The 27,802-nt window shown below is 43.7% G+C and overlaps 1 protein-coding gene across 2 annotated transcripts; it reads right to left on the reverse strand.

Moving 5' to 3' along the window:
- SBSPON (somatomedin B and thrombospondin type 1 domain containing) lies at window positions 1-27,802 on the reverse strand. 2 transcript variants are annotated; one of them, XM_008982770.5, is made up of 6 exons: window positions 27,485-27,802; window positions 16,233-16,427; window positions 9,821-9,886; window positions 6,964-7,054; window positions 4,583-4,759; window positions 1-1,925 (listed from the first exon to the last, which is right to left on the reverse strand). In XM_008982770.5, the coding sequence occupies exons 1-6, from the start codon at window positions 27,696-27,698 to the stop codon at window positions 1,808-1,810; spliced, it is 861 nt and encodes a 286-aa protein (XP_008981018.3). In that variant the 5' UTR covers window positions 27,699-27,802; the 3' UTR covers window positions 1-1,807. The 2 variants fall into 2 exon arrangements, with proteins under 2 accessions (XP_008981018.3, XP_003735007.4); XM_003734959.7 differs by lacking the exon at window positions 9,821-9,886.

Below are 27,802 nucleotides of genomic sequence, written 5' to 3' on the forward strand. Positions count from 1 at the left end.
TTAAATGCATAGGTGAAAAATTTATTTTATACGACTCAATTATGTTAAATATTATAACACATTGGAACCATTAATGCATCATAGCTTTATTGCTGATAGTAGTCATTGTACCTATACCTATCTATTCTGAAGGATTTTTTGTTTTGTTTTTGGTGAAATTTTATCATTCTCTGACTAGTCCAGAAAATTTGGGTTATTTTCTAGTCAAACAAGTATAGAGCTTTTATAAATGTGAACAAAACATTTATTTACTGGTATAAAAATGTTAAGTAACATTGAAAATTACCAAGACATAGCTTCAAAAATCTAGCTTTATAAATGTTAGAAATCGTATGAAAAGGTTAATACTGAATTGAAGTTGCTAGCCTTGATGAGACTCACATATTTTATTATTAATTTCTGAATAATTTAACTTTCCACAAAAACAACTTTGACAATTAAATGAGAATATAGTCAGAAATATTGCTACTCGGTGTTATTAATTATTGGGGAAATTCCCATCCCTATTGCTGTTGTCAATCTGTCATTACATGGTAAGGACCAAGAGATATGTATTTTAGTAAATCATTTGTTAGTAAATATTATTTAATTGAAACCAAAGGCATTTCATATAATTTACATCTTAAGACTCAACTCTCTAAATATCCTGAATTTAAAATTTACTTCAAAAATAAAACGGGCTTAGCTTTTCCAACACAGTTTTTGGCAAAATCAGGCTTTTAATGGAGTCCTGGATGAGAAGTCCAAATTTGGCTCTGTGGCTGACTACAGAATGACTTGTCACCTTAGGTCCTTAAACATGCCATTTTGCCTCTAGTTCATTGATTTTCAGTCATAAAATAGGGACACTAATATTTACTTGTGTGTGTGAGATCATAGCATCTGTAATGAAGTCTATGCCTTCCATAATCTACATGCCATCCACCCCAAACATTAGAAAATGCATGTGACAGGAAAAAATAGTAAGCTTAAGTCAACTCAACTTGAAGTTGGACTCTGAAAGATTATGTAATTCAGCTTAAGGCTTTAAGCCTTGAAAATAATCTTAGATGCAAATGGTGATAGAATTTTCAAAATGAAAGCAATTGCCTCATTCATTGGTGCCAACATTTCTCTTCGTGAAAATTATAACATTTAAATTAACTCCTTGACCTAGAATAAGCATTTGATCCTTTCACTTAACTGAAAAAAAAATTCTTCTTCAAAAAATGTTTTTTATAGTATAGTTGGTTTTTCATTACAGAATGCTTACTAAAATTTTAAATAATTTGTCCTGTGGAAAAATTATTTGTGATAATTTGCCTGAAATTATTGCAGAATTTATGGAATAGTAAATGTATGGAAATATATGTGTCAGAGTATACATATCTGTATACATTTTTTTAAAGCGAGAAGCTTTTAAAAGATTATAAAATAAAAAGAAAGACTGCAAGATTCAAAACATAGTTCCCCTTAAATGACACTTCCATCACCAATAATTGGACTCAGTTGCAGTAATTTTACTTTAGCAAACAGACATGTATTCTATGTCTCACCGGCCACCTGCTGAATCAGAGGACTCCAGATGAAAGGTCAAGAACATAAAACCACAGGAGCTTTTAGAATGGGTCTTCCAACTTAGTTAAAATAAAAATAAAGGACCTGTGTTCCCTGAGAACTGGCCCCTAAATTTTCTTTCTCTGCTTCGGAGTGTGGTAATGATGTGTTCAGGGACTTTGGCCAAAATCGAAGGTTTAGGAAGCATTGAACATAACTTGAGAGTATTTAGCACGTTTACAAATGCATTTGGAAATATTTACATCACCATCTATATAAAAATAAAACTGTGAACAGCTGGACAAGAACACTGGTCTACTCGCCGAACTTTTTTCCAAGTTCCTTGACATCGAGGATTACCAATTGCTTGCCAATGCAGAGTCTGATTTCTGAAACGATATTTTGAAAATGTTAGTTACACTAAAAGCATACCAAAGAAAAATCTAATTTACAGAATCAAAACTTGAAGTTAAAAAAATTAAAAATTTTTAATTTAACCCCATTTATACAAAACAAAAAATTATTTTTAATTAGCCAGACATGGTGGCACCCACCTATGGTCTTGGGAGGCTGGGGTAGGAAGATTGCTTGAACCCAGGAGTTGGAGGTTATAGTGAGTCATGATCTCATCTCTGCACTTCAGTCTGGGTGACAGAGTGAAACCCTGTCTCAAAAAAAAATTGTAATGCACTTGAAAACTCTGTGTTATCACATTTCTTTCCTTCCCTCCTTCCTTCTTTCTTTCTTTTTTTTTTTTTTCTTTTTTTCCTCTGCCATTTAGGCTTTAGTGCAGTGGCACAATCATGGCACACTGCAGCCTCTAACTCTTGGCCTCAAGCGATCTTTCCACCCCAGCCTCCCAGATGGCTGGGTCCACAGGTGCCTGCCACCACATCTGGCTAACTTTTATAAAGAAAAATTATTTGTAGAGATGGAGTTTCACTATGTTGCCCAGCTGGTCTCAAACTCCTGGGTGCAAGGTTATCCTCCTGCCTGGGCCTCCTGGCTTATGCTGGGATTAGAGACGTGACCCACCACACCCAGTTCCTCAATTTTTTTTTTAATGATCACAAACAGAGTTTCCCTTCTTTAGTTTCTGTCAAAGCAAGTTTTAATTAATCACTACTTTATGACACTTTCATGTTGAGAGTAGCTTGTGATTACTATATTTGCTTTTTTCCCTCTATCTCAGTACAAGTGCTGCATAAAGGAAAATGACTGACTATTCCATGTATATTTTAATTGGGGGTCTGAACCAAATGATCTCTTTTAATGCTTTCCAACTCTTTGATTTTATAGTTTAAAAAAAAGGGAACTGAAAAGAGCAAAGCCAGATTATTAAAATTATTATTTTTAAAGTCACTGCTACCTCAGCCAGGGTTTAAATACTTTATGGATACAAATTAAATTATAAATTCATTTAAAATCAAAACATGGATGAGGTATTCAGAAAAATATTATGTAAATATTTTCTATTTGATATAAATTCCTTACCCACTTTATTGTTCATATGGTATGCTCAATGGAGGCCACAAGGCACTAGTGACTGATAAACATAAATTCAAGTTATTAAACATGAAAACATTCTACAGGAATAATAATTGACTGGAAAGGCCCATATTTTGCTTTTTAATCTGTATTTATACCAGTTCCACCTGACATACTGAAAACCAGTATCTATGTGTGACGTAAACGAGTCTTTGCCCAATAGTTGCTCATCAGGAAGTTGACTCTTCCTTTAGTGTTGAATAGTGTTATCAAATTTAAACACTAAATAAATGCAGAACTGGGATACACGTGCATGGTGGTAAAATGTTTTTGGAGTCACTTCTTCCAGAGAAATCTATAGATGTATATAAGATTATTACACTGCAGAGATGAGCCCACCCCTGTGTCAGCCAGGGTTTTGTGAAGAAGATCCATGCAGCAACAGTTCTGAAACTTCACTGTGGGGATGAAGTACCTGGGCAGGAGTCCTCAAACTAGGACCCTCTAGAGGCCAAAGCCAGCCTACCCCTTCTTTGCATCTGGACTGTGAGTTAAGACTAATTTCTATGTTTTAAAGTGTCAAAATCAAAACAACAATGGTATTTTATGACACAAGAAAATTACATGAAATTCCAATTTTAGAGTCCATAGATAGTTTTGTTAGAACAAAGCCAAGGTTTACATGTATGTGGCTATTTTCCTGCTACAAAATTAAGAGTTGAGGAGTTGTCACAGAGACCACAGAGCCTGAAAAGCCAAAAATATCTACGATCTGGCCCTTTACAGAAAAATTTTCTGGCTTCTGACCTAAGACATTATTAAAAACCCACTGCCACTGTACTCCTGGCCGGGCGACAGAGCGAGACTCCATCTCAAAAAAAAAAAAATCCGTCTCCAAAGAGTCTGATTCAGTTAGTTGGAAATGAGGTTCAGAATCACGAGATTCTGATTCTAGTGATCTTTAGACCACCACTTTGGGTGATCAGGTTTTTGGTGATCATTTGGGACCCTTTCTGAACTCCAATATCCCTTTTTTTTTCTGGAGAGGGTCTGGCTCTGTCACCCATGCCAGAGTGCCGTGGTGGGATCTCGGATCACTGCAACCTCTGCCTCCCGGGCTCAAGTGATCCTTCTGCCTCAGCCTCCCCAGTACCTAAGACTACATGCATGTGCCACCATGCCTGGCTAATTTTTGTATTTTTTGTAGAGATGGAGTTTCACCGTGTTTCTCAGGCTGGTTTTGAACTCCTGAACTTAAGCAGTCCACCCGCCTCAGCCTCCCAAAGTGCTGGGATTACAGGCATGAGCCGCCACTCCCTGCCCCCAATATCCAAATGAACCCATGTTCACTGCCAATGTATAGGGCCTCTGGGTTCCATAGTGGGAACTGGAGCCCTGGACCCAGCAGTGCCAGAAGGATGGTCCTCCCCACTACTGTTTTGACTTCCTAAATCATGCCTTGATATGTTGCATATTGGTCCACTGTTCTGGACATGGAGAGGACAGATCTCTCAGAATGAGTGACAAGAAAAGTACTTCAGTTAATTTTCCTCCTTACCCATCAGAGTCCAGGCCATCTCCGGAACAACGGAGGCTCACAGAGTTCATAGCTGGAGGCTGACAATCCACACACACCGTGTATCCCTCTCGAAGATACTGCATCCATCTAGTCAGGGGCCGGTTTTCCACAGCACAGTGAGGGGTCAAGGACTCTGTCTTAAACTCTACACAGTATCTAGAGCAAAAGAAGTAACAATGACACTTGCTATAATGAGCAGTGGCCTAATGCTGTAGAAAGCCTTAGGAAGCCTGTCACCTCTAAGGGCATTTGGCCAACTGGAACAGATAGTGAGAGAATCTTCACAAGTTATGTGTCAATTACAGAATACCTTTAGGGTTTGTCATTCCCTGAACCGTGGTGAAATACTACTGACAAACACAGAGAACCTTTGTGCCATTCTTCAGTCCATCATTGAGCTCTCTGGGCAATATATATGTGCAGAAGTTTGGATCTCCTGTATCCTGTCCAATCAGATTACTAAATTGTGCCCAGAAGTCCAGGTTTTTGTAGAAACCCATCCCTTGGTAATTTTGCTGACCTTAAGAAATTCTATAAATTGAACGAGCAGTTGCTTGAGCCCAAGAACCCTAAAACATGAGCCCAGGAGGGCTAGCCCTTGACACCTAGGTGAGCACCTCTGCTGTTCTGCCCCACAAAAGTACCCAGGAGCTTCCCCACCCTCTCCACCCACCTCACTTGTGTGGTCTGGAGTAATGATGATGCGTTTTGAGTTGAAGTCAATCATCACAGTTACATTGGGCCTCACAGGTGAAAGCAGAAGTGGGAGGCTGAGACATACTTTTCTGACAGAAGTTAGTGTCACCTTAAATTGAGCTGCGGAAAACTCTAACATTACATGTGACTAGACACTGAAAGCCACAGGGAGCATCCAGACATGAGGAATATTTTAGAAATTTGTACTTCAACACAGTTTTCCAATTCTTTAAGGAAACAGGACATAGTAAAAACTCTGAGTATTGTAGCAGAAACTTGTTGCATTTTCAGTTCCATGGTCTAATTCTTTTTTCTTTTTTTTTTTTTTTTTTTTGAGACGGAGTTTCGCTCTTGTTACCCAGGCTGGAGTGCAATGGCACAATCTCGGCTCACCACAACCTCCGCCTCCTGGGTTCAGGCAATTCTCCTGCCTCAGCCTCCTGAGTAGCTGGGATTACAGGCATGCACCACCGTGCCCAGCTAATTTTTTGTATTTTTAGTAGAGCCGGGGTTTCACCATGTTGACCAGGATGGTCTTGATCTGTTGACCTCGTGATCCAAAAGTGCTGGGATTACAGGCTTGAGCCACCACGCCCAGCCCTCCATGGTCTAATTTCTTACCCACAAAATTATGAGTTGCAATGGGTTAAATGGGAAGTGTTTGGAGAATCTGCTTTAAAGATCTTTAACAATACAGCTAATTAGTCATGAAAGGTAACACGTACATTTAGTTATTGAGGTAAGAAATTCTACAATGTGGCTTCAATCAATTTCAGACAGCTAAGCCCAAACAGCTCTTTTTATTATTATTATTTATTTTTCATAGAGATGGGTTTCTCACTATGTTGCCCTGGCTGGTCTCAAATTCCTGGGCTCAAGCAATCCTGCCTCAGCCTCCCAAAGCACTGGGATTACAGGTGTGTGTCACCAGGCCCAGCCTCAGGCATCTCTTCAATGCTATGTTCTCATTAAGTGTGCAGACCAACCTCATGTGGTAGGTTATTACCAGTCTCATTTTTTAGGAAGAAAAAACTGAGGTGGAACAAGTTGTCCAAGGTGTTATGCTAGTGAGGGCGGTGTGAGGACCCGAGTGTGCAGCTGTCTGGCAGCCCTTATCTGACGGCAGAAGAATGGACTTCAGCTGAGCATGAAGGTACTTCCAACCTGTGCGAATAGGTTTCTGTAAGAAACCTGAGTTGAAGTGTGTGTCACTTTCAAATTTACCAAACAGAGGTGGCAAATGAGGAAAAGAGGAAGTTTTTAAAAATGAAAGAAAGAGAAATGGAGAAAGGGGAAGAAAAGAAGATAGTAAAATAATAGAAAGGAAACAAAGAAAGAAGAAAAGAGAGAGAAAAGACAAAGGTCTAAGGTCCATAAAGACTGCAAGAGAAGCATCCTTCGTATGATTGATAAAATAAGATCATAACATAATCTCATTTGTATATAGTTTGTTTCTTGTTGGAGACTGGACCTGAGAGGTAGATACATCTTTATAGCCCCACAAAAATCAGGAAGGGGCAAGTATTTTCCCAACTCTGATGAAGAGTCATATTTTAGCCGAAGTCAAAGAGCAAGTAACAGAAGAAAACATTAAGTCGACTCTCTTGCACGTACTTGACTACATAATTGGAAAAACATGATAAAAAAACAAAACACGAATTTACCCGGCATCCTCTGCGTGTGTAGACCAGCGTGGAGACACAGCTTGTCGTGTTCTCTCCTTGTTGAATGCAGAGGTAGTTATAAAGGCAGGAACTGGAAAAGGGAGAATTCTGTTGAATACAGGGAGCCAAAGTACTCAGAGCGTTGTTCCCCAACCTTGGTTTTGTACCTGTCTAAAGGTCCCCATTTCTAAATTCACAGGGCTGGGGTCCACCATCAAGGTGTGAAATGAGGCCAAGTTACAAATTCCATAAAATGTGTGTGCACACAGATGGGTAGGGAGGGGACCGGCAGGCCTTCTACAAGCACATTTGTCTGCAGAAATAAAACTGTGAGAGGAAAGAGGAGGGCCTGGAGGAAAACCCAGAAGGAAATAAAAGAGTTGGGGGTGAGAAGGGGAAATAGGGAAAAAGTGAGATAAAAGATATTATGAGGAGAAGAGGAAGTTTTTAAAAATGAAAGGAAGAGAAATGGAGAAAGGGAAAGAAAAGAAGATAGTAAAATAATAGAAAGGAAACAGAGAAGAAAAGAGAGAGAAAAGACAAAAGGGATAGAAGGAGAGAAAACAGACAACCAAGGGGAGGAAAACTGAGAAAGAAATAAAGCAGCCAGGCACAGTGGCTCACACCTGTAATCCCAGCACTTTGGGAGGCCGTGGCAGGTGGATCACCTGAGGTCATGAGTTTAAGATCAGTCTGGCCAACATGGTGAAACCCCGTCTCTACTAAAAATACAAAAATTAGCTGGGCATGGTGGCAAGCACCTGTAATACCAGCTACTTGGGAGTCTGAGGCAGGAGAATTGCTTGAACCAGGGAGGCAGAGATTGCAATGAGCTGAGATCACACCCTTGCACTCCAGCCTAGGCAAAGGAGTGAAACACCGTCTCAGAAAAAGAAAAAAAGGCAGAAAAAGCAGAGTAGGAAAGAAGGTGAGTCTTTCCCAAACCCAGGAAAAGTTCATGGAAGCTCTGCCCACCACATAGTACCAATGTAGCTGCCCAGTACCAGCTTGCACATCATCGTCCCCACACCAGCTCAGGGAAAGGAAGTCTTCAGTGGTCCCCTTCTTTTCCCTTTTTCTCCCCACAACCCTACTCCAACTCTGATGCTCTGGGTCAGAGAAAAAAAAAAAGGTGCTAGGAATCCTTCCTCCTGCCTCTGCTCACTTTAACTCTACTGTGTTTGTGTGTCTCCTCCCTACTTCATCACCAAGTCTAGGGAGGCATTTGTTGCTATAATAACACCTACAGGATCCAGTCTCCTGGATCAACTCTGTTGTCATCTTGAGGAAGACAGGGTTTTGGTATCACTATAGCTTCATACATTTACACACTCAATAAATATTTATGCAAGGAATGAAGGGGCCAGTGAGTGAATGAAAGAAGTCATGGGCTTGCAGCCAAGACACACAGGCTCTACTTCCCTGTAGTCTTCTGTTCCAGTACTGAGCCTAGCAGCCAAGATGGCTCGACAGTCCTTCCTACCTTTGTTTCAGAAACTGGGCAATTCCAGGAAGGGTAGATATAAGCTGATATTAACTTGTGAGATACCAAAGTCATCATCAACATGAACTCAACAATGTGAGGGTATCGGTTGCAAAATAGATGCTTCAAGCCTACTTGTTGATTTTACCTGACTTTTCTGTATCAAAATGACAAGCCTTAAGTCTTTTTAAGATTTTCTTAATGAAGCATTATTTTTATACTACTAGGGAGTTTAAGACAAGAGGCTGGGCACAGTGGCTCGTGCCTATAATCCCAGCACTTTGGGAGGCTGAGGCAGGCGGATCACTTGAGGCCAGGAGATCAAGAACAGCCTGGCCAACATGGTGAAACGCTGTCTCTACTAAAAATTATACAAAAATTAGCCAGATATGGTGGCATTCAGCGGTAGATCCATCTACTCAGGAAGCTAGGCGAATCGCTTGAACCCAGGAGGCGGGGGCTGCAGTGAGCCAAGATTGCACCACTGCACTCCAGCCTGGGTGACAGAGCAAGACTGTCTCAAAAAAAAAAGACAAGAGCTACCTAATACCAGGTAGTCACTTGCTCCCAGGAGCTGCAAGAGTTCTTGTCTCATGTGGTTTGGTGGCTAATCTCTCCAGTCTGAAAATTATGCACATCTAGACTGAACTCTAGAGTCCTAGCTTGTATTTTGCTGCACTGACCTGTTTAATTGTTTTCTAAATGTGACCAAAGCTTTTGTATTTCTAAGATCTCCAGACAGAATTAGAAAGAACACGTGAGTGCGTGTATCCTTCTCGGTTTCTCTCAGACCTAATTATCAGAAACACAAACATCTGAAGGATTTTCGTTCTCCCATATGTTTTCATTTCTGTTCTTCAGACAGAAGATTTCTATAGATTTCTGTATGTATTTCTTCACTAAGTGAAGAATAAACTTACTGCTAAATCCATGCAGCACTACACAAGTCAGTCTGTAATTTTTTCGGGATTCTTTAGCTCAAATATGTATGTATTCTAAGTTGTACTGCATTTATCGTTACAAAAGTTTAAAGGCAAGGTATTTAATTTATAGCTCAGAAAAGGAGGTTATGAAGTAGAGGAAAAACATAAATATATGACTCTAGTTTCTGATACAAAATTCTTGGAAACATTCTATAATAATAACAAAAGCCATCCTCCTTAGTATAGTGGTTAGAAGGAAAAAAATAAATAAGCAAGCAAAACAAAAGGCAACAATTATGCGCTTTTAAGTTTCCAGGGACAACTTAAGTCACTTTTCATGTATTAATTCACGTAATTCTCACAGCCTCTTGAGATAGATCCTATTATATCTTCATTTCACAGATGAGAAAATTGTGGCACAGAGAGATTAAGAAATGTGTTTAAGGCTCACATGTAAATATAGCACAGCCAGGCAATGTCCCGAAATCAAACTCCCCAGGGTGGCACTCCACCGCCTCTGTAACAACACAGATGGCAAAGTTCCAGTACTGTATGCATCTTTCCCATGAATTATTTCAGTTCGGCTTTATTTTCCCTTTCTGTCACTAATCACTATGCTCTATGTGAAGTCAGATTTAAGAAAGGAAAAGAGACACTTTTAGCCCCTTGTACCTGGAGTGCCCTCAGGCCACGAGAGAGGTGGGGGACCAGGAAGGGCACACAGTGGGTGCAGGGTCACCCCCTTGGTACCATGGCCCCTGGTATGTGCGTAGCCTGCTCGCTTACAAAGTATACGTTACCAACTTTAATAAAAATGGTGTTATACCAATTTCATTCATCGGAAAACTAAGGCTCACTGAGATTAAACGAAAGGGAAAGAAGCAGTAAGTGACTAAGCAAGGACCCAGCACAGAAGCTATTTTCTTAGGGGCACTTGGGGGTTTTCATTTTTGTTTCCCTTTTTCCTTTTTTTTTTTTTTTGTTTATGATAGAGATGGGGTCTCGATCTGCCACCCAGGCTGGTCTTCTGGGACCCAAGCAATCCTTTTGCCTTAGCCTCCCAAAGTGCTAGGATTACAGGCATGTGCCACTGAGCTTGGCCCATCATTTTTTTAAGACTTTCTATCAAGCTCAGTTTCATGCTCTTGGGATTAGGGTGCATCCTAAGAGCAAGCCAGGTACCCAGGCCTTGGGCTTGTTTGGCGGCACATTCTATTGCCAAGATCCCTCTCCTCACAGGAGCCAGACTGCCTGGAGGTCCCTGAACCAGCACCACTTTTTAATACACCCCCCAAATTCACTTTTCATCACTTAAGTAATGAAATAGCTTAGAAATTGTTTGTGCCTCCGGCCCCACTTCTGCTAATGCGGAGGCCTGTGACCCAGCAGCCCTGGGACAAAGGCCTCCAATAAATCTAAGTTCTCCTTCCTGGCAACAGTATTCAGATGCAATATATTCTTTGTTCACAGGCGATCTGCCGAAGTTTCTGGCGTTCTACTGGCCTACCATTGTTTGGTTTTGCAACAACTTCCACTTCTAAAAGCTGGGCACTGCATATACTTACTTTGAACATGAAAGTAAATTAAATTTGCTTTGAGAAATTTGTAACGCCCTCTGACACAATGGGGTGTCACAAAAGCAGGCATGGGGTCACTGGTCTGTAGATACAGTGCAGTAGAGAGTAAAATGAAAAATTGACAGATAATACTTACCTAGAAGCATATGGTTTATAATACAGCACATTGATCTCCTTTTAGGGGGAAAACACACATATATAAACAATTGTCAATGATGTGTAACATATTCAGTAATGCAGCTTTTTAGATTTGTTTTTATGATAAAAGTATCATGCTTGCATTAAATGAAACAGGAAAAGGAAGTAGCTACTCGATCATGAATAAGAGAGCTTCAGGGATCATGCTTCCTTCCTGGCTTGACAGGCCTTTATACTTCTACTTAGTTACGAGAATCTGTAGTTACAATTTTAGCTGTAATGATGCAAGTTAATCGCAAAACAATATTGAGGTTGGAAAATCCCATAAGACTTAGAGCCAGGAGATCCAGGTTTACGTTCCATAGTCCTTCACACAAGCTGTCACTTTTTGGAACTCCAATGTCCTCAGGTATAAATCAAGGAGAATGACTCTGTCCTACCTCTCCGTGGAGGCAGAACTGTGGTCCCCCAAAGATGTCCGTGTCCTGATCCCCAGAATCTGTGAATATGTTATATTACGTGGGAACAAGGAATCAAGGGTTAAGGTTGCTGTTCAGCTGACCTTAAAACAATGAGAGTAGCCTGGGTCATTCAGGTGGGCCCAATGTAATCACAGGATCCTTAGAAAGAGTTGGTCAGAGCCTGGCCAACATGGTGAAACCCTGTCTCTACTAAAAAATACAAAATTAGGCCAGGTGTGGTGGCTCACGCACTTTGGGAGGCTGAGGCGGGAGAATCACCTGAGGTTAGGAGTTCAAGACCAGCCTGGCTAACATGGTGAAACCCAGTCTCTACTAAAAATACAAAAATTAGCTGGGTGTGGTGGTGCATGGCTGTAATCCCAGTTACTCTGGAGGCTGAGGCAGGAGATTCACTTGAACCCGAGAGGCAGAGGTTACAGTGAGCAGAGATGGCACCACTGTACTACAGCCTGGGTGACAGAGCGAGACTCTGTCTCAAAAAAAAAAAAAAGATGTGGCAATGAAAATAAGACACAGACAAATAATGCAGTATTGCTGGCTCTGAGGATGGAGACAGTGGAAATGAGGAAAGGATGTGGGCGGCCTCTGGAAGGTGGAAAAGGCAAGGAAGAGGAGTCTCCCCTAGAGCCTCCAGAAAGGCCTGTAGCCCAGTTGACACCTTTATTTTCACCTGGGGAAACCCATGTCAGATTCTGACCTTCAGAACTGTAAGATAATAAATCTATGTTGTTTTGAGCCACTAAGTTTGGGGTAATTTGTGGCAGCCACCATAGAAAATGAATACCCTCCTTCACAGGGTTGCTACGAAGACTGGACCAATCATATCTATAAAATCTCTTTGCTGTGCAAAAGTAAGGGATTCGTGTGCCGCCCACAAAGGTGCCTGCTCTGCGAACAGGAAGTCTGGTGGGGGTGGGAGGCAGTAACAGGGACACAGGCGACCATGCAGCAGGATAAGAACCTCCAGGTTGAGTGGAGGCTTCTTCTGCATGCTTCCACGCCAACCTGCGTTTCCTTCCATCCCAGAGCTCAACTGTGAGTTCTGTTTAGCTGTGATATGTTTGTTAATCAAGTTTAGATCTCTAAAACCTAGCACGGTGCTGGCACACACAGGAGGTGCTCAGTGAGTGTTAAATTAATGAAACACATAAGTCCAGGAGCAGTGGTTCATACCTGTAATCCCAGCACTTTGAGAGACCAAGGCAGGCAGATCACCTGAGGTCAGGAGTTTGAGACCGGCCTGACCAACATGGAGAAACCCCATCCCTACCAAAAATACAAAATTAGCCAGGCATAGTGGTGCATGCCTGTAATCCCAGCTACTCGGGTGGCTGAGGCAGAAGAATTGCTTGAACCCAGGAGGCAGAGGTTGCAGTGAACCAAGATTGTGCCACCACACTCCACACTGGGCAACAAGAGCGAAACTCCATCAGAAAAGAGGAGAGAGGAGAAGAGAAGGGAGGGGAAGGGAGGGGAGGGGAGGGGAAGGGAGGGGAGGGAAGGGAAAAGGGGAGGGGAGAGGAGGGGAAGGGAGGGGAGGGGAGGGAAGGGGAAGGGAGGGAAGGAGAAAGGGGAGGGAAGGGGAGGGGAGGGGAGGGGAGGGGAGGGGAGGGGAGACATAAGTGAATGCACAGTGGCTGGAGTGAAACAGGGCCTGGGACCCCTGGATAATTCACCAAATTGAATGTCCACATAGTTGCCTCTCATGTCCCCCTTGTTTTCCTCTAGTAAGCCATTATTTTCCAAGGAGCATTCCACAGCACATGAATGATTGTAGTGGGACGCTCTGTGGAAAAGGGGTCATATAATCAAATTAAGTGGGAAAACATTGGAAATCCTCTTTCTCTCTTACAGAATGAACATGCAGATCTGCATAACAAAGGCTCTGAAAGTTTCTTTGGTAGAGAAAACTGTCTGATTTACCCCATATTTTCCTAATAATTCCCTTTTTTGCAGAACTATTCTAATGAAAGTGGATGCGTTTTGGGAACATCTGCCTTCAGGAAAGTGCTGCTAAGGTGACTCAGCTATGACAGGGTGTCGGTCACACTTGGGCCACAGCAGCAGCTCTCAGACTCCAGTGAGCATCAGAGCCCCTGCAGGCCTTGCTGCAATGCAGAGTGCTGGGCCTGCACACAGGGATTTTGATCCCATGGTTCTGGGCGGGGCTGAGGAACCAGACCCTAAGTCTGCTGGTCCAGGACCACCAGTTAGGAATCACCACACAGGGTTGTTGGAGGGTTCTGTCTTCCCCAACTAGCTTGTAACAGGAGTAATCAACACCAAGACATCTCCAGCAGGAGGGGATGCTGGGGCCCAAGGTCAGGACTACAAATGCCAGCAGGTCTACCTCAAGTAGAGATTTCTCCTCTCTTCCCAAGCTGACATCTTTTATTTTATGATAATAGGGAAGGAGGCTGTTGGGTACAGATATGTCTTGCTGATGTTAAGACACAGTCACTAACAACTTCCTGCGTTGTCCCAGTGTAGAGATTAGGGCTGGGAAGGGGAGTGCAACAGCCTGGATCCCCATTGAAGAGTTTGATGTGCTAAAGAAACCCTCTAGCAGCCAGGCGGACATAGGAGTAGGCAGCTGCTTTTCCTGATAGGTTGGTGCTAGCTTTTAAGAACCACCAGAAACATCCATAATGTCCTACAGCGTCTTCCTCCTGGAGCTGTTTGTGTGGTGTCTCTGCAGAGAGCATGACTGAGTGTAATTTTGTTCTATGACTGTGTCTGTGAGCAACCACATCTGAAGCGCTGAATGATCTCCCTGTGACCTTAATATGACCACCATATCAATGCGGTAACAACACTCTGACCCCTCCATTCGCCACCCCACTACCAGAGTGATCTTTTCCTGTGCAGAAAAGATCACCCCAATGGCACTTAAGATAAAGCCCAGAATCCCAAATAGGGTGCTCTCTGTGCACCCCACATGCCCACCTTTCTTTGCCTTCTCAAGTGGGCCTTGTGCTTCCTCGTGTTACATAAACGAGCCAATGATGTTCATTCCTCACCCTAGGCTGAGACCCTCACAAATATGCTGGCACCAAACTCAGTTTTTTGACACATGGAACTGTTTTTAAATAGCCAAACAGGCAGATGTTTAGCCACTTAGGGCCTGCCTGCATACCTGTGAAACTATACCCAGCATCTGTTGGACACTGATAGGCTTTGTGTTATCAGCTCCCAAGATGCTGCTGTCCTTCTGAGGTCTCTGACCCAGAGACTCCCACATGAGCTGCTGGATGATTTCACCTTGACATTTAAGATGATCTCACCTTGACATTTAAAGCCCTTTCCACTCTCCCTCTCCCCCAGGAGTTGCTGTGCCCTCCTCTCCTTCTAGATGGGCCCCTCTCCCCAGCTCACCATAAGCCTCTGGACAGTCTCATGCTGTGAGGATGTCCCCTCTCATGCAGCCCTGTCCAGGCATTGCCCTGTAAAGCTTGCTGTGCTACTGCCTTTTGTGACTATAGCTTTTCCCTTGATGAGCTTTCAAATCCCTCAAACCCTCTACACCTGGCCATCGGTTTAACCACACCAGTCTGCCTGCCTAGGCAGCTGTACAAATCTCAGCCCCATCTCTGGGGAAGCCCCTCCTCCCCCCTCCCTCAAGACCAAGGGGAATCACCTGATTATACCTGCGGATAGCTTCATGCACGTCTCACTTGTTTCCTACCAGTTGCACCAATTACTGTAGCTGTAATCCTTAATTCCCTGAGATTATCTGATTACTGCACCCCTCTCACTAGGCTGTGATCTACCTGACAGCCGGCTCCACATCAACTCTTCTCACCATTGTGACCCCAGCGCCCAGCCCAGCACCTGGCATCAAGTAGACACTCAATAAATATTTGTGTGTGGAAAAAAAGAAGGAACAAAACGGCTTGACAAGGATTGTGTTGACATGAAATTTCCAAGTTCCTATGAAAAATATATGGTTTTTGCTATCCTGAGAAGTCAGTGTTTTGCCCTATTGGAGTCAGTACAGATCAACACATGAGCTTTTTCATTTATTTCTCTGTGAGCGTTGTATGATCCTCAGCTCATTAATGAGTCAATTCCTGGCCTCTCCATTGGCCACTCCAAAACCAGAGTGATCTTTTCAAATCACATTAGCCCTGATCCAGTCTTGAGAGGAGAGGCAGGTAAAGGTAATCACGAAAAAAAAAAAAATGATAAAACAATCATTTTATCATTGTTTAGAATTTTGTGATTTTTCCAAGATTTTCACACATGTGAGTGTGCATAAACAGAAATTGCCATGGAAGGTGAAATAAAGTTATCCTTCCTGGATACTTACTGTGCTGTGTGAAATGTCACCATCCTATCTAAAGTCCTTTATCACCAGCTTGATTGAGTTCATTCAAAACCACAAGCATGGGATTTATTTCATTGCTGAGTCTATGCACAGCGAGAATGGGTCACTGGATTGTAAAACACACTGAGGGAAGTGAGGGAAACGGAGGCGTTTGCACAGCTGGCCATAATTCCTTTATTAAGCATTTCCTGAGCTTCCTATCTACTTTGGGCAGCCTGGCCCATCCCACTCCCTGTGATGCATGGAAATTTCCCTGCACAGCCGATGGCCTTTTATGGGATGAAGTAGTCAAAAAGTCGTCACAGATAACAGAGGGAGCAACCATGAAAACATCAGTACCATAGGAGTGCCCGCAGTCCTGACCCTGCGGGGTGGAGTACTCCAGGCAGCCGGCTCTCTCTTCCAGGGGTGGGCAGGGCGCCCCGCCGTTCTGAGGCTCCTGCTGCACCGAGCGCCTCCGCACACGGGTTGTAGGCTTGCACTGGTCTGCACAACCACTCCAGGGGCTCCATTCCCCCACGAAGCATGGGCGAGCTGAAAAACAGCACAATGCTCACCTGAGTAAATCCCCACAGACTGCCAGGCTGTTCCCACCATGTAAATTTCACCTGGCCCCAGGCCCTTTATCAGAAGCACACAAATTCTCAACAGGTCTCAGTTGGCACTGACCCCACCTGCCCACCCTGATGGTGAACTGATAACCCGGTACCCCTTAGAAGCAGCTGGATACCCCAGGATCCTAAATATGGATCTGACCCAGGGAAACACACCCAAGCAGATGAGGTGGATGCTTTCCAGGGAATATCTCATACTCCCAGACTGAGATCAGATCTTTGCTTTTGTTTTTCCTTGGTATTAACTTTATCTGCTCTGCCCATGCATTTTTATTATAACAAGACATTCTCATTGTAGCCCACATAAACAAACAAAAAAGTATAAAAAGGAAAATGTACTTCACCCACCAATAATCCCATCACCAACTCAGGTCAATTCTTCTCAGCAAATATGTTTCCACAAGAAACAGGGTTTAGGGTCATTCATAGGGACCCCTATACTTTAAGCTTCTCCTGTTTATTTTCTTTCTCCATGGCTTGTAGACTCATGAACTATGAGGGCTGGAGTTTTGTGGTGAGCAACCAGGGCCCAGAGAGATAAAGAGTATTCGCGGTCACACACAGAAGAGGCAGAGGCAGGCCAGGAATCTGGCCCTGGAGTCGTGTTTGTCCTGTTGGTCTATGCTCCTCCACATGATTTGGTCAGTGTGGGGTTCAGCTGGTTTCTCAGCAGCCAGCAGTGCACTGGGCTGCTCCCTGGAGTCCAGCAGTACGTCCTAGGATTCTGACAATGGACAAGTAAAGCCATTCTCCTTCCTTGATTTTGAAGTCTACTTACCAAATCTGAAGATGTAATTTAAAAATGCAATTTCCTCACCATGACCATAAAATCAATATGGCGTCACATTTAACTTCTCATTAAAAGTTCTAATGTGTCTCAGACTGTAATAAGTTTTTAAATTGAATTATTTCAGGACTTGAAATTAAGAAAAGGAAAGAACTAGAAGACAGATGTGCCCATGTCCTAGGTGCCAAACTTTTTTTTCCACAAAGTGTGATCCACTTTCCTATTCCCCTCATACTTTCAAATTCACAGTTTCCCACAAGAAAGCACTCTGACTTCTTTGAAAGTTTGATTTGAAATTCTGGGTTCATGATTTTTGGAGGACATGTGATTTGGCAGCACACAGCTACTCCCAATGTAAAAAGGGTCTCACGAAACAAACATACCAGTAATTTTAAAATTTCCATACTGATTTAAAACATGCTTTCAGTCATCATTTAAATTCCCATGGGTATCACATGTCAACTACCTAAAGAAGCAAGAATGAGCCATGTTAGGATTCATTCCCAGTATCTGCCATTCGTACATCTTTTGGAAAATCACAAGCAGGTCACTTCCTGCTTTTGTTGGCTTTTTCTTTTTATGATTTCATAATTTCCTTTTTCTTTTTATGATTTCATAATTTCATTGGCCCATCAAAGCAAAAGGCATTTAAAGAGATCCCCTAGGCTGCGAGCTGATTGAAAAGGGCTCCTTCTATCCTTTGTTATTTCAGTACCTCTTTTCTTCGACCCTGAGTCTAGCTAGTCCTGCTGTGATGTGTTGGGCTTGAACAACACTTAATAATGCATACAAAAGAATGTACTTGTTTCAAAGATTAACATATGGACATCACTATAAAATTTTGCCATAGCATTAAGTCATAACTTAGTAATACGGCCTTGAGTTAGACTCAGTGATGACACTGGGGAGGGTTTTCTGACTGAATTTAGCCTTCCAGGATTCCATCATCATATGTGTCTCTTGTCTAATATTTGTTTCTTGTTTTGGTTTGGTCCCACAGTTGAAGTCCTCAAAATTACACAATCAATCATTGCATCAAGTTGTTTCTACTGGTGAAGGTTGTCCCTAGCAAAACACTGTATCCTGTTTTTCTATTCCATGATTTTAAAAGCTCCATAAAGAGAATCAGAAAGTTTTGGGTCTAGAACAATGACATCTCAATAGCTGCATTATGAGACAAAAAACACTCATTACATTATGTGAATAAAAAGGTGTTTCACAAAATAGTTTGTGTGAGAAGATTTATTAAATTAAGAATTATTTATTCCTATTCTGCACCAAAGATTCTGTTCTTGGTTAGCTTGTGAACGTTTGATTATTTGGATTGCAAGCCATCATAAATCACAAGAGATCTTTGGTCAAGGAGGTTAGGAGAAACATGAAAACTTCTGACAGATTTATTACAAGTCATTTATTACGGCTGTCTGACACAGATTTCCTTTTGAACGATTCCATTAGTATTCTTTTCCCCTTTCCCACCAGTTCATCTAATTCACATCTATTCACGGCATATTGAAATATTCTTTTTACATTCTGACCTTCTCAATCTTCACTTGCATTTCAGCAGCTGTTAACGGAGCCGATAGAATGTGGTACCTAGGAGCGACATGATCGCCTTTGACTCCAAGTTTGTCACAGCTTCCCAGCTGCTTCACAGTTAGGATTTGATAATATCACCCACCCCTTTTAGGAGAAGAAAGCCTAGATTTAATGGATGCCAGAAAGCTCAGCAAGCTTGCTCTTTTCTTCTTTGTTTAAACTCAAGCTAATATTCAGGTTGGGTCTCCCCAGAAGCAGTCCATGAGACATGGATTTCAATGAAAGTAATTGATTTGTGAGGGGATCTCAAGCACCATACAGGAGTGGAGAAGAGAGTCAGAGAAGCAGAGGGAAGAGAGCACAGAGAGAAAATAGACACCTAAAAGCTCTACTGAAGGCCTAGTGGGCATCCCCGGCTCTCAGCTCATTGGAGAGTGAGATAATGGATGTAGATTCGGAGTGCAAGTAATTATCAAGTCCTTGCCCATTTACCAATTGGTCCCCCCTTGCCCATTTACCAATTGGTCCCCCCTTCTCAAGACTTTTCCAGTTATCGGAGATCCCTACCACAGCCAAAGGAGAATATGTTATATATTTGAGGAATGAGTAGCACACAAGAGTGCAGCACATTTTCACAGTCCTAATGGCCAGCTTTTTCAAGTCTTCTCCCAGTCCTGCTGCGCACGCGCGCGCGCGCGCACACACACACACACACACACACACACACAGATGTTTATTTCTTCTCAGAGCTTAGTGTTCCTTGCCTTGTAGCATTGCCATAGTTCATAATTACATATTCACTTGTTGTGTTTATTGTTCATGCCCCTGAGGATCATGACAGCTTTTTATTTCATTCCAATCACTTGGCACATGGTAGGTGCTTAGTAATAGTCATTGAATGAATGAGTGAAATGGTATTAGGCATGTTTTCCCTCCTCCCTGGATAATGTTCTACATTGAAACAGACTCTGATCTCATATCATTAGTTAGAAGCCAAAGCACTAATGGAGGCTCCAGCAAAGGACGGAAGTGGGGTGGAAGGATAGGAGCAAATCAGAAGCTCCCCACAACCAAATCCATGGCAATTCTTAGCCTGGCCCTGAGTTTGGGCTCTCCTGGCAGCAATGGCCCCAAAGGTGTCCATTGGAAGGAGCATTGTTTTCTGTGCCTTAAGGTCAGGTAGGTCCAAGCTTCTCCTGGCAGCTGCAAGTCCTTTAGATCCTTTCTGATCTATTTATATCTTCTGCCAGAACCATATGTTGAAAGTAACAAGTTTCTTTACTTCTATTATCTGTGGCATGAAATGCCATTTCCTTTCATTTGATCCAAACTTCCCTCACTTAAGAATTTCAGAGTATGGTGGAGAAAAAAAAATCCGTGCTTATGATTTCTGTGCCACTCATGGTCTGACTGTTTGGGGAGGCCTCCTTTTCTCCCAGCCAGACTCTTCAAGGTCACGTCTTTCACTTTTGGACCCATCTTTCCAGGCACTTCTCATCTCGGAGTTACCACGGGACATTCTCCAGGTCTATTTGCAGCTCTGGGAGTTGTGCCAACCAGAGCAAGACACTCTATTCTCAGCCTTTAGGTACAAAAGAATCTTTAAAAAAAATTTTTTTTCAAATGCTTTTCTAGGTGATGCCAAATACGTGCAAACAGAGAGCAACAAAACGAGCTGACAGCCAGAGTCATTCATTTTATAAAGAGAGTTTGGACTATTTCTTCTTCAGTGTGAGGCCTTGTTCTTGTTTTAATGTAGCAGTGTCTCCTTGGTTAATCACAGAGACTCATGCATTCTCCTTTGTAATCTAGCCCTGCCTGCTTGGCTTTTTGCCACCTAAAAGTTTAAGGCCACCCACAAACAAGTGCTTTCTCCCTCACATTGTTAAGTTCAAATAGTCCTAATCATTCCTAAGGAAATGTTCTTACACTATACCCACAGCAGTACCCATTTATGCATAGCTATTGTTTCTTTATCTTCTATGGAAGAAAAATAAAACAGCCCTATTATCCCTCAGTACCCACACATGCACACCTCATAGTGAAGTAAATTAAATATATGTCATCTCCCCCCGCATTTTTTTTTCTCTTTTTGAGAGGGAATCTTGCTGTTTTGCCCAGGCTAGAGTGCAGTGGTGACATCTTGACTCACTGTAACCTTTGCTTCCTGAGTTCAAGTGATTCTCATGCTTCAGCCTCCTGAGTAGCTGGGATTACAGGAGGGCACCACGATGCCTGGCTAATTTTTGTATTTTTAGTAGAGATGGTGTTTTGCCATGTTGGCCAGGCTGGTCTCGAACTCCTGACCTCAGGTGATCCACCTACCTCCGCTTCCTAAAGTGCTAGGATTATAGGCAAGACCACCATACCCAGCCATCATCTTCCTTTCTCTTTCTCCATGTGTATTCCTCTTTCTGTAGAGCCTTGTCAAAGCTTCTCTGAAAATCAAATGAGACTACATTGCCCAAGTGCCTACTAATCTCTCAAAAAGACCAAATAAAATGTTCAAGATTTTTCTCCCCTCTTGCAGAAACCATGTTATCTGGCCCCCAACAGGTTTTTTTTTTTTCCTTTTGAGACATTTACTGGACTAGTTCACAAAGTACTAGCGAGATGATATGGGCTGCCTTGTTTGATAAACAGAATTTTATACACTATGTAACCCAGGAAAAAAACAAAGATATGAATAAAAAAGATAATAGTACTTTTTTTTCCTGGGTAACAGGTTTCCAGGTGAGTTGTTTTCTTGTTCTATGCATTTCTGTATTTTCCAGATTTTCTGCCACAAACACATATTTTGTAGTCAGGGAAGGAAAATCTTTTATAAAGGAAATGTGGCCACACCCCGGGTAGCAGTGTTAGCTGAAGCCATGGATGACATCCCGCTGGGTATGGGTAGGATGACTGCTCACATTCTTTTGACAAACATTATGAAGTGGCATCATGATAGTCATTGGGGGTTATGAAGATGGGCAAGACACACTCTGCCCTCGAAGAGCCCAGAGTAGATGGAGGGAAAAGGCTTGCTCACTCTGCTGGTGTTTATGTGGGGCCTACTCCGCAAAGCACACTGCTTCTCTTAAGACCTCATTTCTCTGAGGCAGAAAAACATCATGTTTTGGCGTTGGGCTCTGGATCTGCATGACCTGGGTTCATATCTCACTGCACCACTTATTAGTGCTGTGACTTTGGACAAGTTACCTAACCTGTCTGTGCCTTGCTTACCTCGTATGTAAAATGAGACCAAAATGAGGAATAACTTCAGTGGGTTGTAAGATCCAAGTAAGTTAATAACTGTGAAGTCCTTGGGAGAGTGCTGGCATGGAGTAAATGCTAAGTGTTAACAACATGACCCTCCTTCACTGCTCACCCAGGGCCACAGCCAAATTCTGCTAAGTCAAGTGCATTCGAATACTGGCTCCAGGCAGGCCTGTCTCTCAGACTGTTCTGGCTCCTGTAAAGCTCAACTCCCTAAATCATCTTACACTCTGGCATCTTTCCTTTGGGTGAGTTTTGGAGCCCATATTTTCAAGCATGGTGCCTCTTTCCCTCCAGAGATGTCATCAGACTTCAGCTAGTTTGTTTCCTACACTCTCCATAAGTCTAGGAGAAGGCACCAGCCCACATAGGCTATTCTATGTCCTGCTTCATTTGGGTTAATTACCCTCTCCTTAAGCTGCCAATCAATGATCTAATGCAACTACTATCCTATGATCTTAGAAAAGGCAAACTCTAGGAACCCAGCTGGATAATTAGAAATTGGGGTGTTGTCCACCTCATAAGCAAGTCTTCCCAGCAGTTCCTCCAGGGCAGGGTGACTTGGAACTGGTCCCCTCCTCTACTTTCCGCCATCCCTGGTAAGGCACAGCCAGTGGAGAAGTTTCCATCCCTTTTTTAGTGGAAGTGGGAAGTGAGCTGTGATGCCCCTTTGGTGTTGAAACTCATGCCATCATCATAATGAGATTTCCTGAGATCATTTCAGAACAGATGTCTTTGACAGTTTAGAAATTGTATAGATCCAATAATATTTTAGTTTTTAAATGATAAAAAGTCTTTTTACTTAGAAAAAGCGATGCCAGTATTTCATCTCTTAGCTACATAATAATAAAAATAATGATGCGTTTATCAAGATGAAAAAAATCAGAAGGAATGGAAGCATGCTTAGTTACATTGACTTGGTTACATTTTCCATTCACATTGAATGTAATATCATTCAAAATAGGCTTTAAGCAGCAACAACAGATAATATAATGGGTAAGAAGGGAAAGAGGGCCAGGTGCCATGGCTCACAGCTGTAATCCCAGCACCTTTGGAGGCCAAGGCAGACAGATTGCTTGAGCCTAGGAATTGGAGGTCAGCTTGGGCAACAGGATGAAACTTGTCTCCACAAAAAACAGCCAGGCTTGGAAGCACAGGTCTGTATTCCCAGCTATTCAGGGAGCTGAGGTGGGAAGATGGCATCTGAAGCGGAGGTATGGAGGTTGCAATGAGCTGAGATCATGCCACTGTACTCCAGCCTAGGCGACAGAATCAGATCCCGTCTCAAACAGGAAAAAAAAAAGAGAGAGAGAGAAGAGATTCTAAGAGGCAGAATGGTTCTATGTGTATAGAGTAACTGAGGGCTCTGAGATGCTGAAACCTGATTTATCTAGGAATACATAATAGCCATAAACTGGCACAAATATTTGTGGCAATTGGCAATCTAAAATCAGACAGTTCAGAGCTCAGCTCTGCTCACTGGTGTTAACCTGAGTAATGGAAACCTTGGAAAGTCTTAGCTGTTCTGTCTGTAAAAACACTAGTAGAGGTCACCAGGTTCTTTTCCCAAATGTTTGAGATTAAGTAAGTCTCAGAACTTAGGATTTCCTGGCTCTTAGAAAGGGAATACAGTCTATGTGCCTTATTTGGGGTGCCCCCCTCTCCTTAGCAGGGTCTGGAACAGCTCACCTCAAAATATATTAATATTTTTGCTGTAAAATATAAACAAAGATGATTAATATCCTCCTATCAGTGCAGGTCAGGTGAGATTTTTGCCACCAATTGAGTTATGAAAAAGCTTTAAAATGTTAGCACTTTTTAGACTGGGATTGTCATATAGGTTTGTGGACCTGACCTGCCTTTCTTAAGAACTCTTGGGATGGCAGGGCACAGGGGCTCACACCTGTAATCCTAGCACCTTGGGAGGCCGAGGGAGGTGAATCACTTGAGATCAGGAGATCAAAACCAGCCTGGTCAAATGGTGAAATCCTCTCTACTAAAATTACAAAAAATTAGCAGAAGCTTGGTGGCAGGTGCCTGTAATTCCAGCTGCTCAGGAGGCTGAGGCAGGAGAATTGCTTGAAGCTGGGAGGCAAAGGTTGCAGTGAGCCAAGATCGTGCCATTGCATTGCAGCCTGGATGATGGAGTGAATGAGTCTCCATCTAAAAAAAAAAAAAAGAATTGTTGGGAGGATTAAATGAGACAAAGTATTAAGTCTCTGGCACATGGTGTGAGTTGAATAAAATATATTTATGATTTAATATTAATGAATATAAATTATAGCAACATGTTGTAAGAAAATCATGATGTAAGTATTTAATCAAATAAAATATTGGTTGGTGTCCACCAGTGCTAAGAGCTGACCTACAGTACATTGGCTACCTAAATGTCTACCACATTGCAGGTGCAGTGCTCTGGCTTGCCAGGCATAGCCTTCTTCTGTCAATTCCACAATCCCACACGGTGGTTTCATCTCCTCTGCCCACCGCTTGTTTTTGAGATAGGGTCTTACTCTGTGGCACAGGCTGGAGTGTAGTGGTGTGATCACAACTCACTGCAATCTCTACCTCCTGGGCTCAGGTTATCTTCCAACCTCAGCCTTCTGTGTAGCTGGGCCACAGGTGCACCACCACACCCAGCTAATTTTGTATTTTTAGTAGAAACAGGGTTTCGCCATGTTGGCCAAGCTGGTCTCAAACTCCTAAGCTCAGGCAATCCATCTGCCTTGGCCTCGCACAGTGCGGGGATCACAGGCATGAGTGATCCTGGCAGTGTCATTCCCCTTTAATGAGGTACTTTAGGCCGCAGGAGGGCGACTTCTCCAAAGTCACAAAGCCAGTGGGCACCAGGGTAAACGTTGAACCCAGGATTCTGACTTTAGACACAAAATTGAGGCATTCAGTTTACTTCTGGGATTAAAAAATAATTCACAGATAAAAAAATAAAGATTTGAGGCTGAGAGTCTGTGAGAGGGAAGGCCGCATTCGAGGAGTTGCCCTGAACCAGATTCCAGCTGCCAGGTCAGCTTTGGGCCCGGGAGGCAGGCTGGTGGCTGTGCTGCCCAGGAGCCACAGTCCGCATGGTTGTGACGTGGGTCCAGGGCTGAGCAGGTTGGGCCCTCTGCTCTCACCCTCGGAGGGGCAGGCTCATTCCTACTGAGTGGCCACCTACCAGTTGTCTGTATTTTTCTCCTCCCTTCACAAGAAACTTTAGGCACCAAGAATTTCTCAACACCGAGTCTTTCAGTTCCAACCTGCTTCCATCTAGGTTTGCACGGTCCTCTGTTGACTCTGCCACAGGGTATTGATGGCTTCAGAATAGACTCCTTTTAAAATTCAATCTGACACCATCTCCTTTTCCCCGACTCTCAGTTTTTCTCAGGGGCACACACTTGCAGTGATTTCTGTGAGCTTCACAAGACAGCAGGCCGTCTCACCACTTCCATACTTACCCACTAAATCCCCACTCCAAATCCTTAGGCTCTTTGTCTCACTATTCTACCTCCTAGACTGAAATGAGGCAATTTCTTTTTGACCAAATAAAGACTGAGGGTTTTGCAACTCCTGGGAGCACTGTTAGGTCTCAACAGAAAGCAAATTTTTCTCAAGACATTTGCCTTGTCTCTCTCGTCCCTCTTATGTGCCTGAGTCTCTCCAATCTGGCTGCCTCCACCATCTGTCCTGTTCACTGTTTTGGCCTCAGGGCCTAGCACAGGGTCTGAAACAAGCAGGTGACGCCCACAGTAACTACTGGACTGTGACATTGAGCTTCCCTCCTAGAGCCTGCCTCTCCCTCCTCTGGCAAGCCTCTTCCTCATTCTCCAGGCCCAGGCTCCCCATTACTTCCTCTAGGAAGTCTTCCTTGAATTCCTTGGTCTTTTAAGTGTTCCCTTCCAGGTCAGCTCCCAGATCACCTATTTCAGTGCTAAGTGTGTAGCACAGGTTGCCCAGCTAGAACAGAAAGTCCTAGAGAGCAGAGACTGCTTCTTCGTCACTTCTCTATCCCTGCACCTACCACGGATCAGGGCACAGGGCACATGATCTGGACCACAGGAATTCCATAATTTCCTTTGCAACGTAGGCAAGCCCCTCATGAGAGAGACGCTTTGCTTGAGTTATTCAGGGAAATGAGGCCCACAGCCTAGGATGCTGTGAGCAGGGGCTGGAGTCACCTGGCTCAAGGGTGCTGCATGTCCTAAATAGCTGACTCTTCCATCTGAGGTTAGTAGTAAAATACTCTGGCCTTGGAGCCAGAAAGGGAAAGAAGCTTATCAAAAAGCTTTCTCCAAAAGAATATAAATATTCACAGGTAAATCATTAGCTTTCAACCAGGGTCAAAAAATCTAATGCTTTCAACTGTGTTCTTTCAGCCTCAGGCCTGACCATAGGCTGAAGCCCTCTTCAAACAGCGCAGAAGCAGGAGGGGTGCTCCCTGCCACTGGGTATCCAGTTGCCCAGGGAATAGCATAGCCCCAGAAAAAACTGAGGATCCCACACGTTGGGATCCTTCAGCTGGAACCCTAACATCTGTGTGGCTTTGGGGATGAGGTGATTGACAGGAGCAGGGCAACTTTCATTTCCAGGGCTGGTTTCTCTCAGGCACACCTTGTTCCTCAGGCCTGTACTCACCATTTGTTCCTTTTAATTCAATTAAAACAGCATTTACTGGGCCCTTCACAGGGACAAGGAACTGTGAGATATTGTGGGAAATTTAAAGTTGAAAAAGACTAACCCTAAAGGAAAACCAGCAAGATTAAAACGTAATAGGGACCTCGAGATAAAATCCTTGTCATGCTGAATAGAGAAAATTGAATTCTAAGAACACATTGAACACCTCCCAGGAGAAAGAGGCTGTGCTACATTTTGGGGTCCAGTGATCAAGACACCTTCAGTTTTTTAAGACCTTGCTCTCCAGAAGAAAGTGTTAATATCTTCCCCAGAGCACGCCCTTGGCACAAAGTGGGAGGATTATGCAGTTCTGCCCTCATCCCCCCCTCACCAGTCCCAAAGGTGGTGGAGCCTGGCGCAGGGGGCATGCCCATTATCTGTCAATAACATCTCTCCCGGCCACCGATGGCCCTACCCAGCTGGATTTCCTGAGTCGCAGATTTTCTTGCCCCACTCCCTTCCAGGAGAGCAGAGGGATCCAGCCCTTCTATCCAGGCTCTGGTCTGTCTAGGTGGAGGGCACCGGGAGACCCTAGGATGAATGGAGCCAGGATACCTGGATGGCGGTGTTTGGGATGGGTGGGGATAGAGGGGCGGGTACGCCAGGAGGGAAGGGGCTGGAGGACACCTCGCTCAGGGGGCTTAGGTTCTTGGCACAGCACCCTGCCCTGTGCCCGGTGATTGCAGGCGAACGTCCGGTGCCCCACCCTCGGCCTGACCACCCACCTGGGCACGCCCTGTCGTAGTCGAAGCAGCAGTCCCCGGTGAGGCGACAGGCTTGGTCGCAGAAGCACGTCCCGTAGACCCTGTCCAGCCTCCAGCCGCGGGCGAAGCAGGCGGGGTCTCGGCCAGGGCAGCAGCGCCTGGCCTCGACGCAGCCGGCCTGGGCCCCGGGCCACAGTCGCGCCAGCGCGCACAGCGCCATCCACAGGGTCCTCATGGCCAGGGCTCTGGCGGCGCCGGAACGCCACAGTCCCTTGGGGCAAGCGCTCTGCTCCTCCGCTGGCCGCGGCCGGGGATCTGCGTGAGCGGCCAGCGAGGCAC

The sequence above is a fragment of the Callithrix jacchus genome, chromosome 16 (genome assembly GCF_049354715.1).
Source record: "Callithrix jacchus isolate 240 chromosome 16, calJac240_pri, whole genome shotgun sequence".
Taxonomy (NCBI): domain Eukaryota; kingdom Metazoa; phylum Chordata; class Mammalia; order Primates; family Cebidae; genus Callithrix; species Callithrix jacchus.

Coding starts and splice junctions, on each gene's coding strand:
- SBSPON (XM_008982770.5), bottom strand. CDS start 27,698: ATGAGGACCCTGTGGATGGCGCTGTGCGCGCTGGCGCGACTGTGGCCC. Junction 16,428..27,484: donor CTACGACAGGGCGTGCCCAG/GTGGGTGGTCAG, acceptor GCTGTTTTTCAG/CTCGCCCATGCTTCGTGGGG. Junction 4,760..6,963: donor ACACACGCAGAGGATGCCGG/GTAAATTCGTGT, acceptor CTTTTGCTCTAG/ATACTGTGTAGAGTTTAAGA.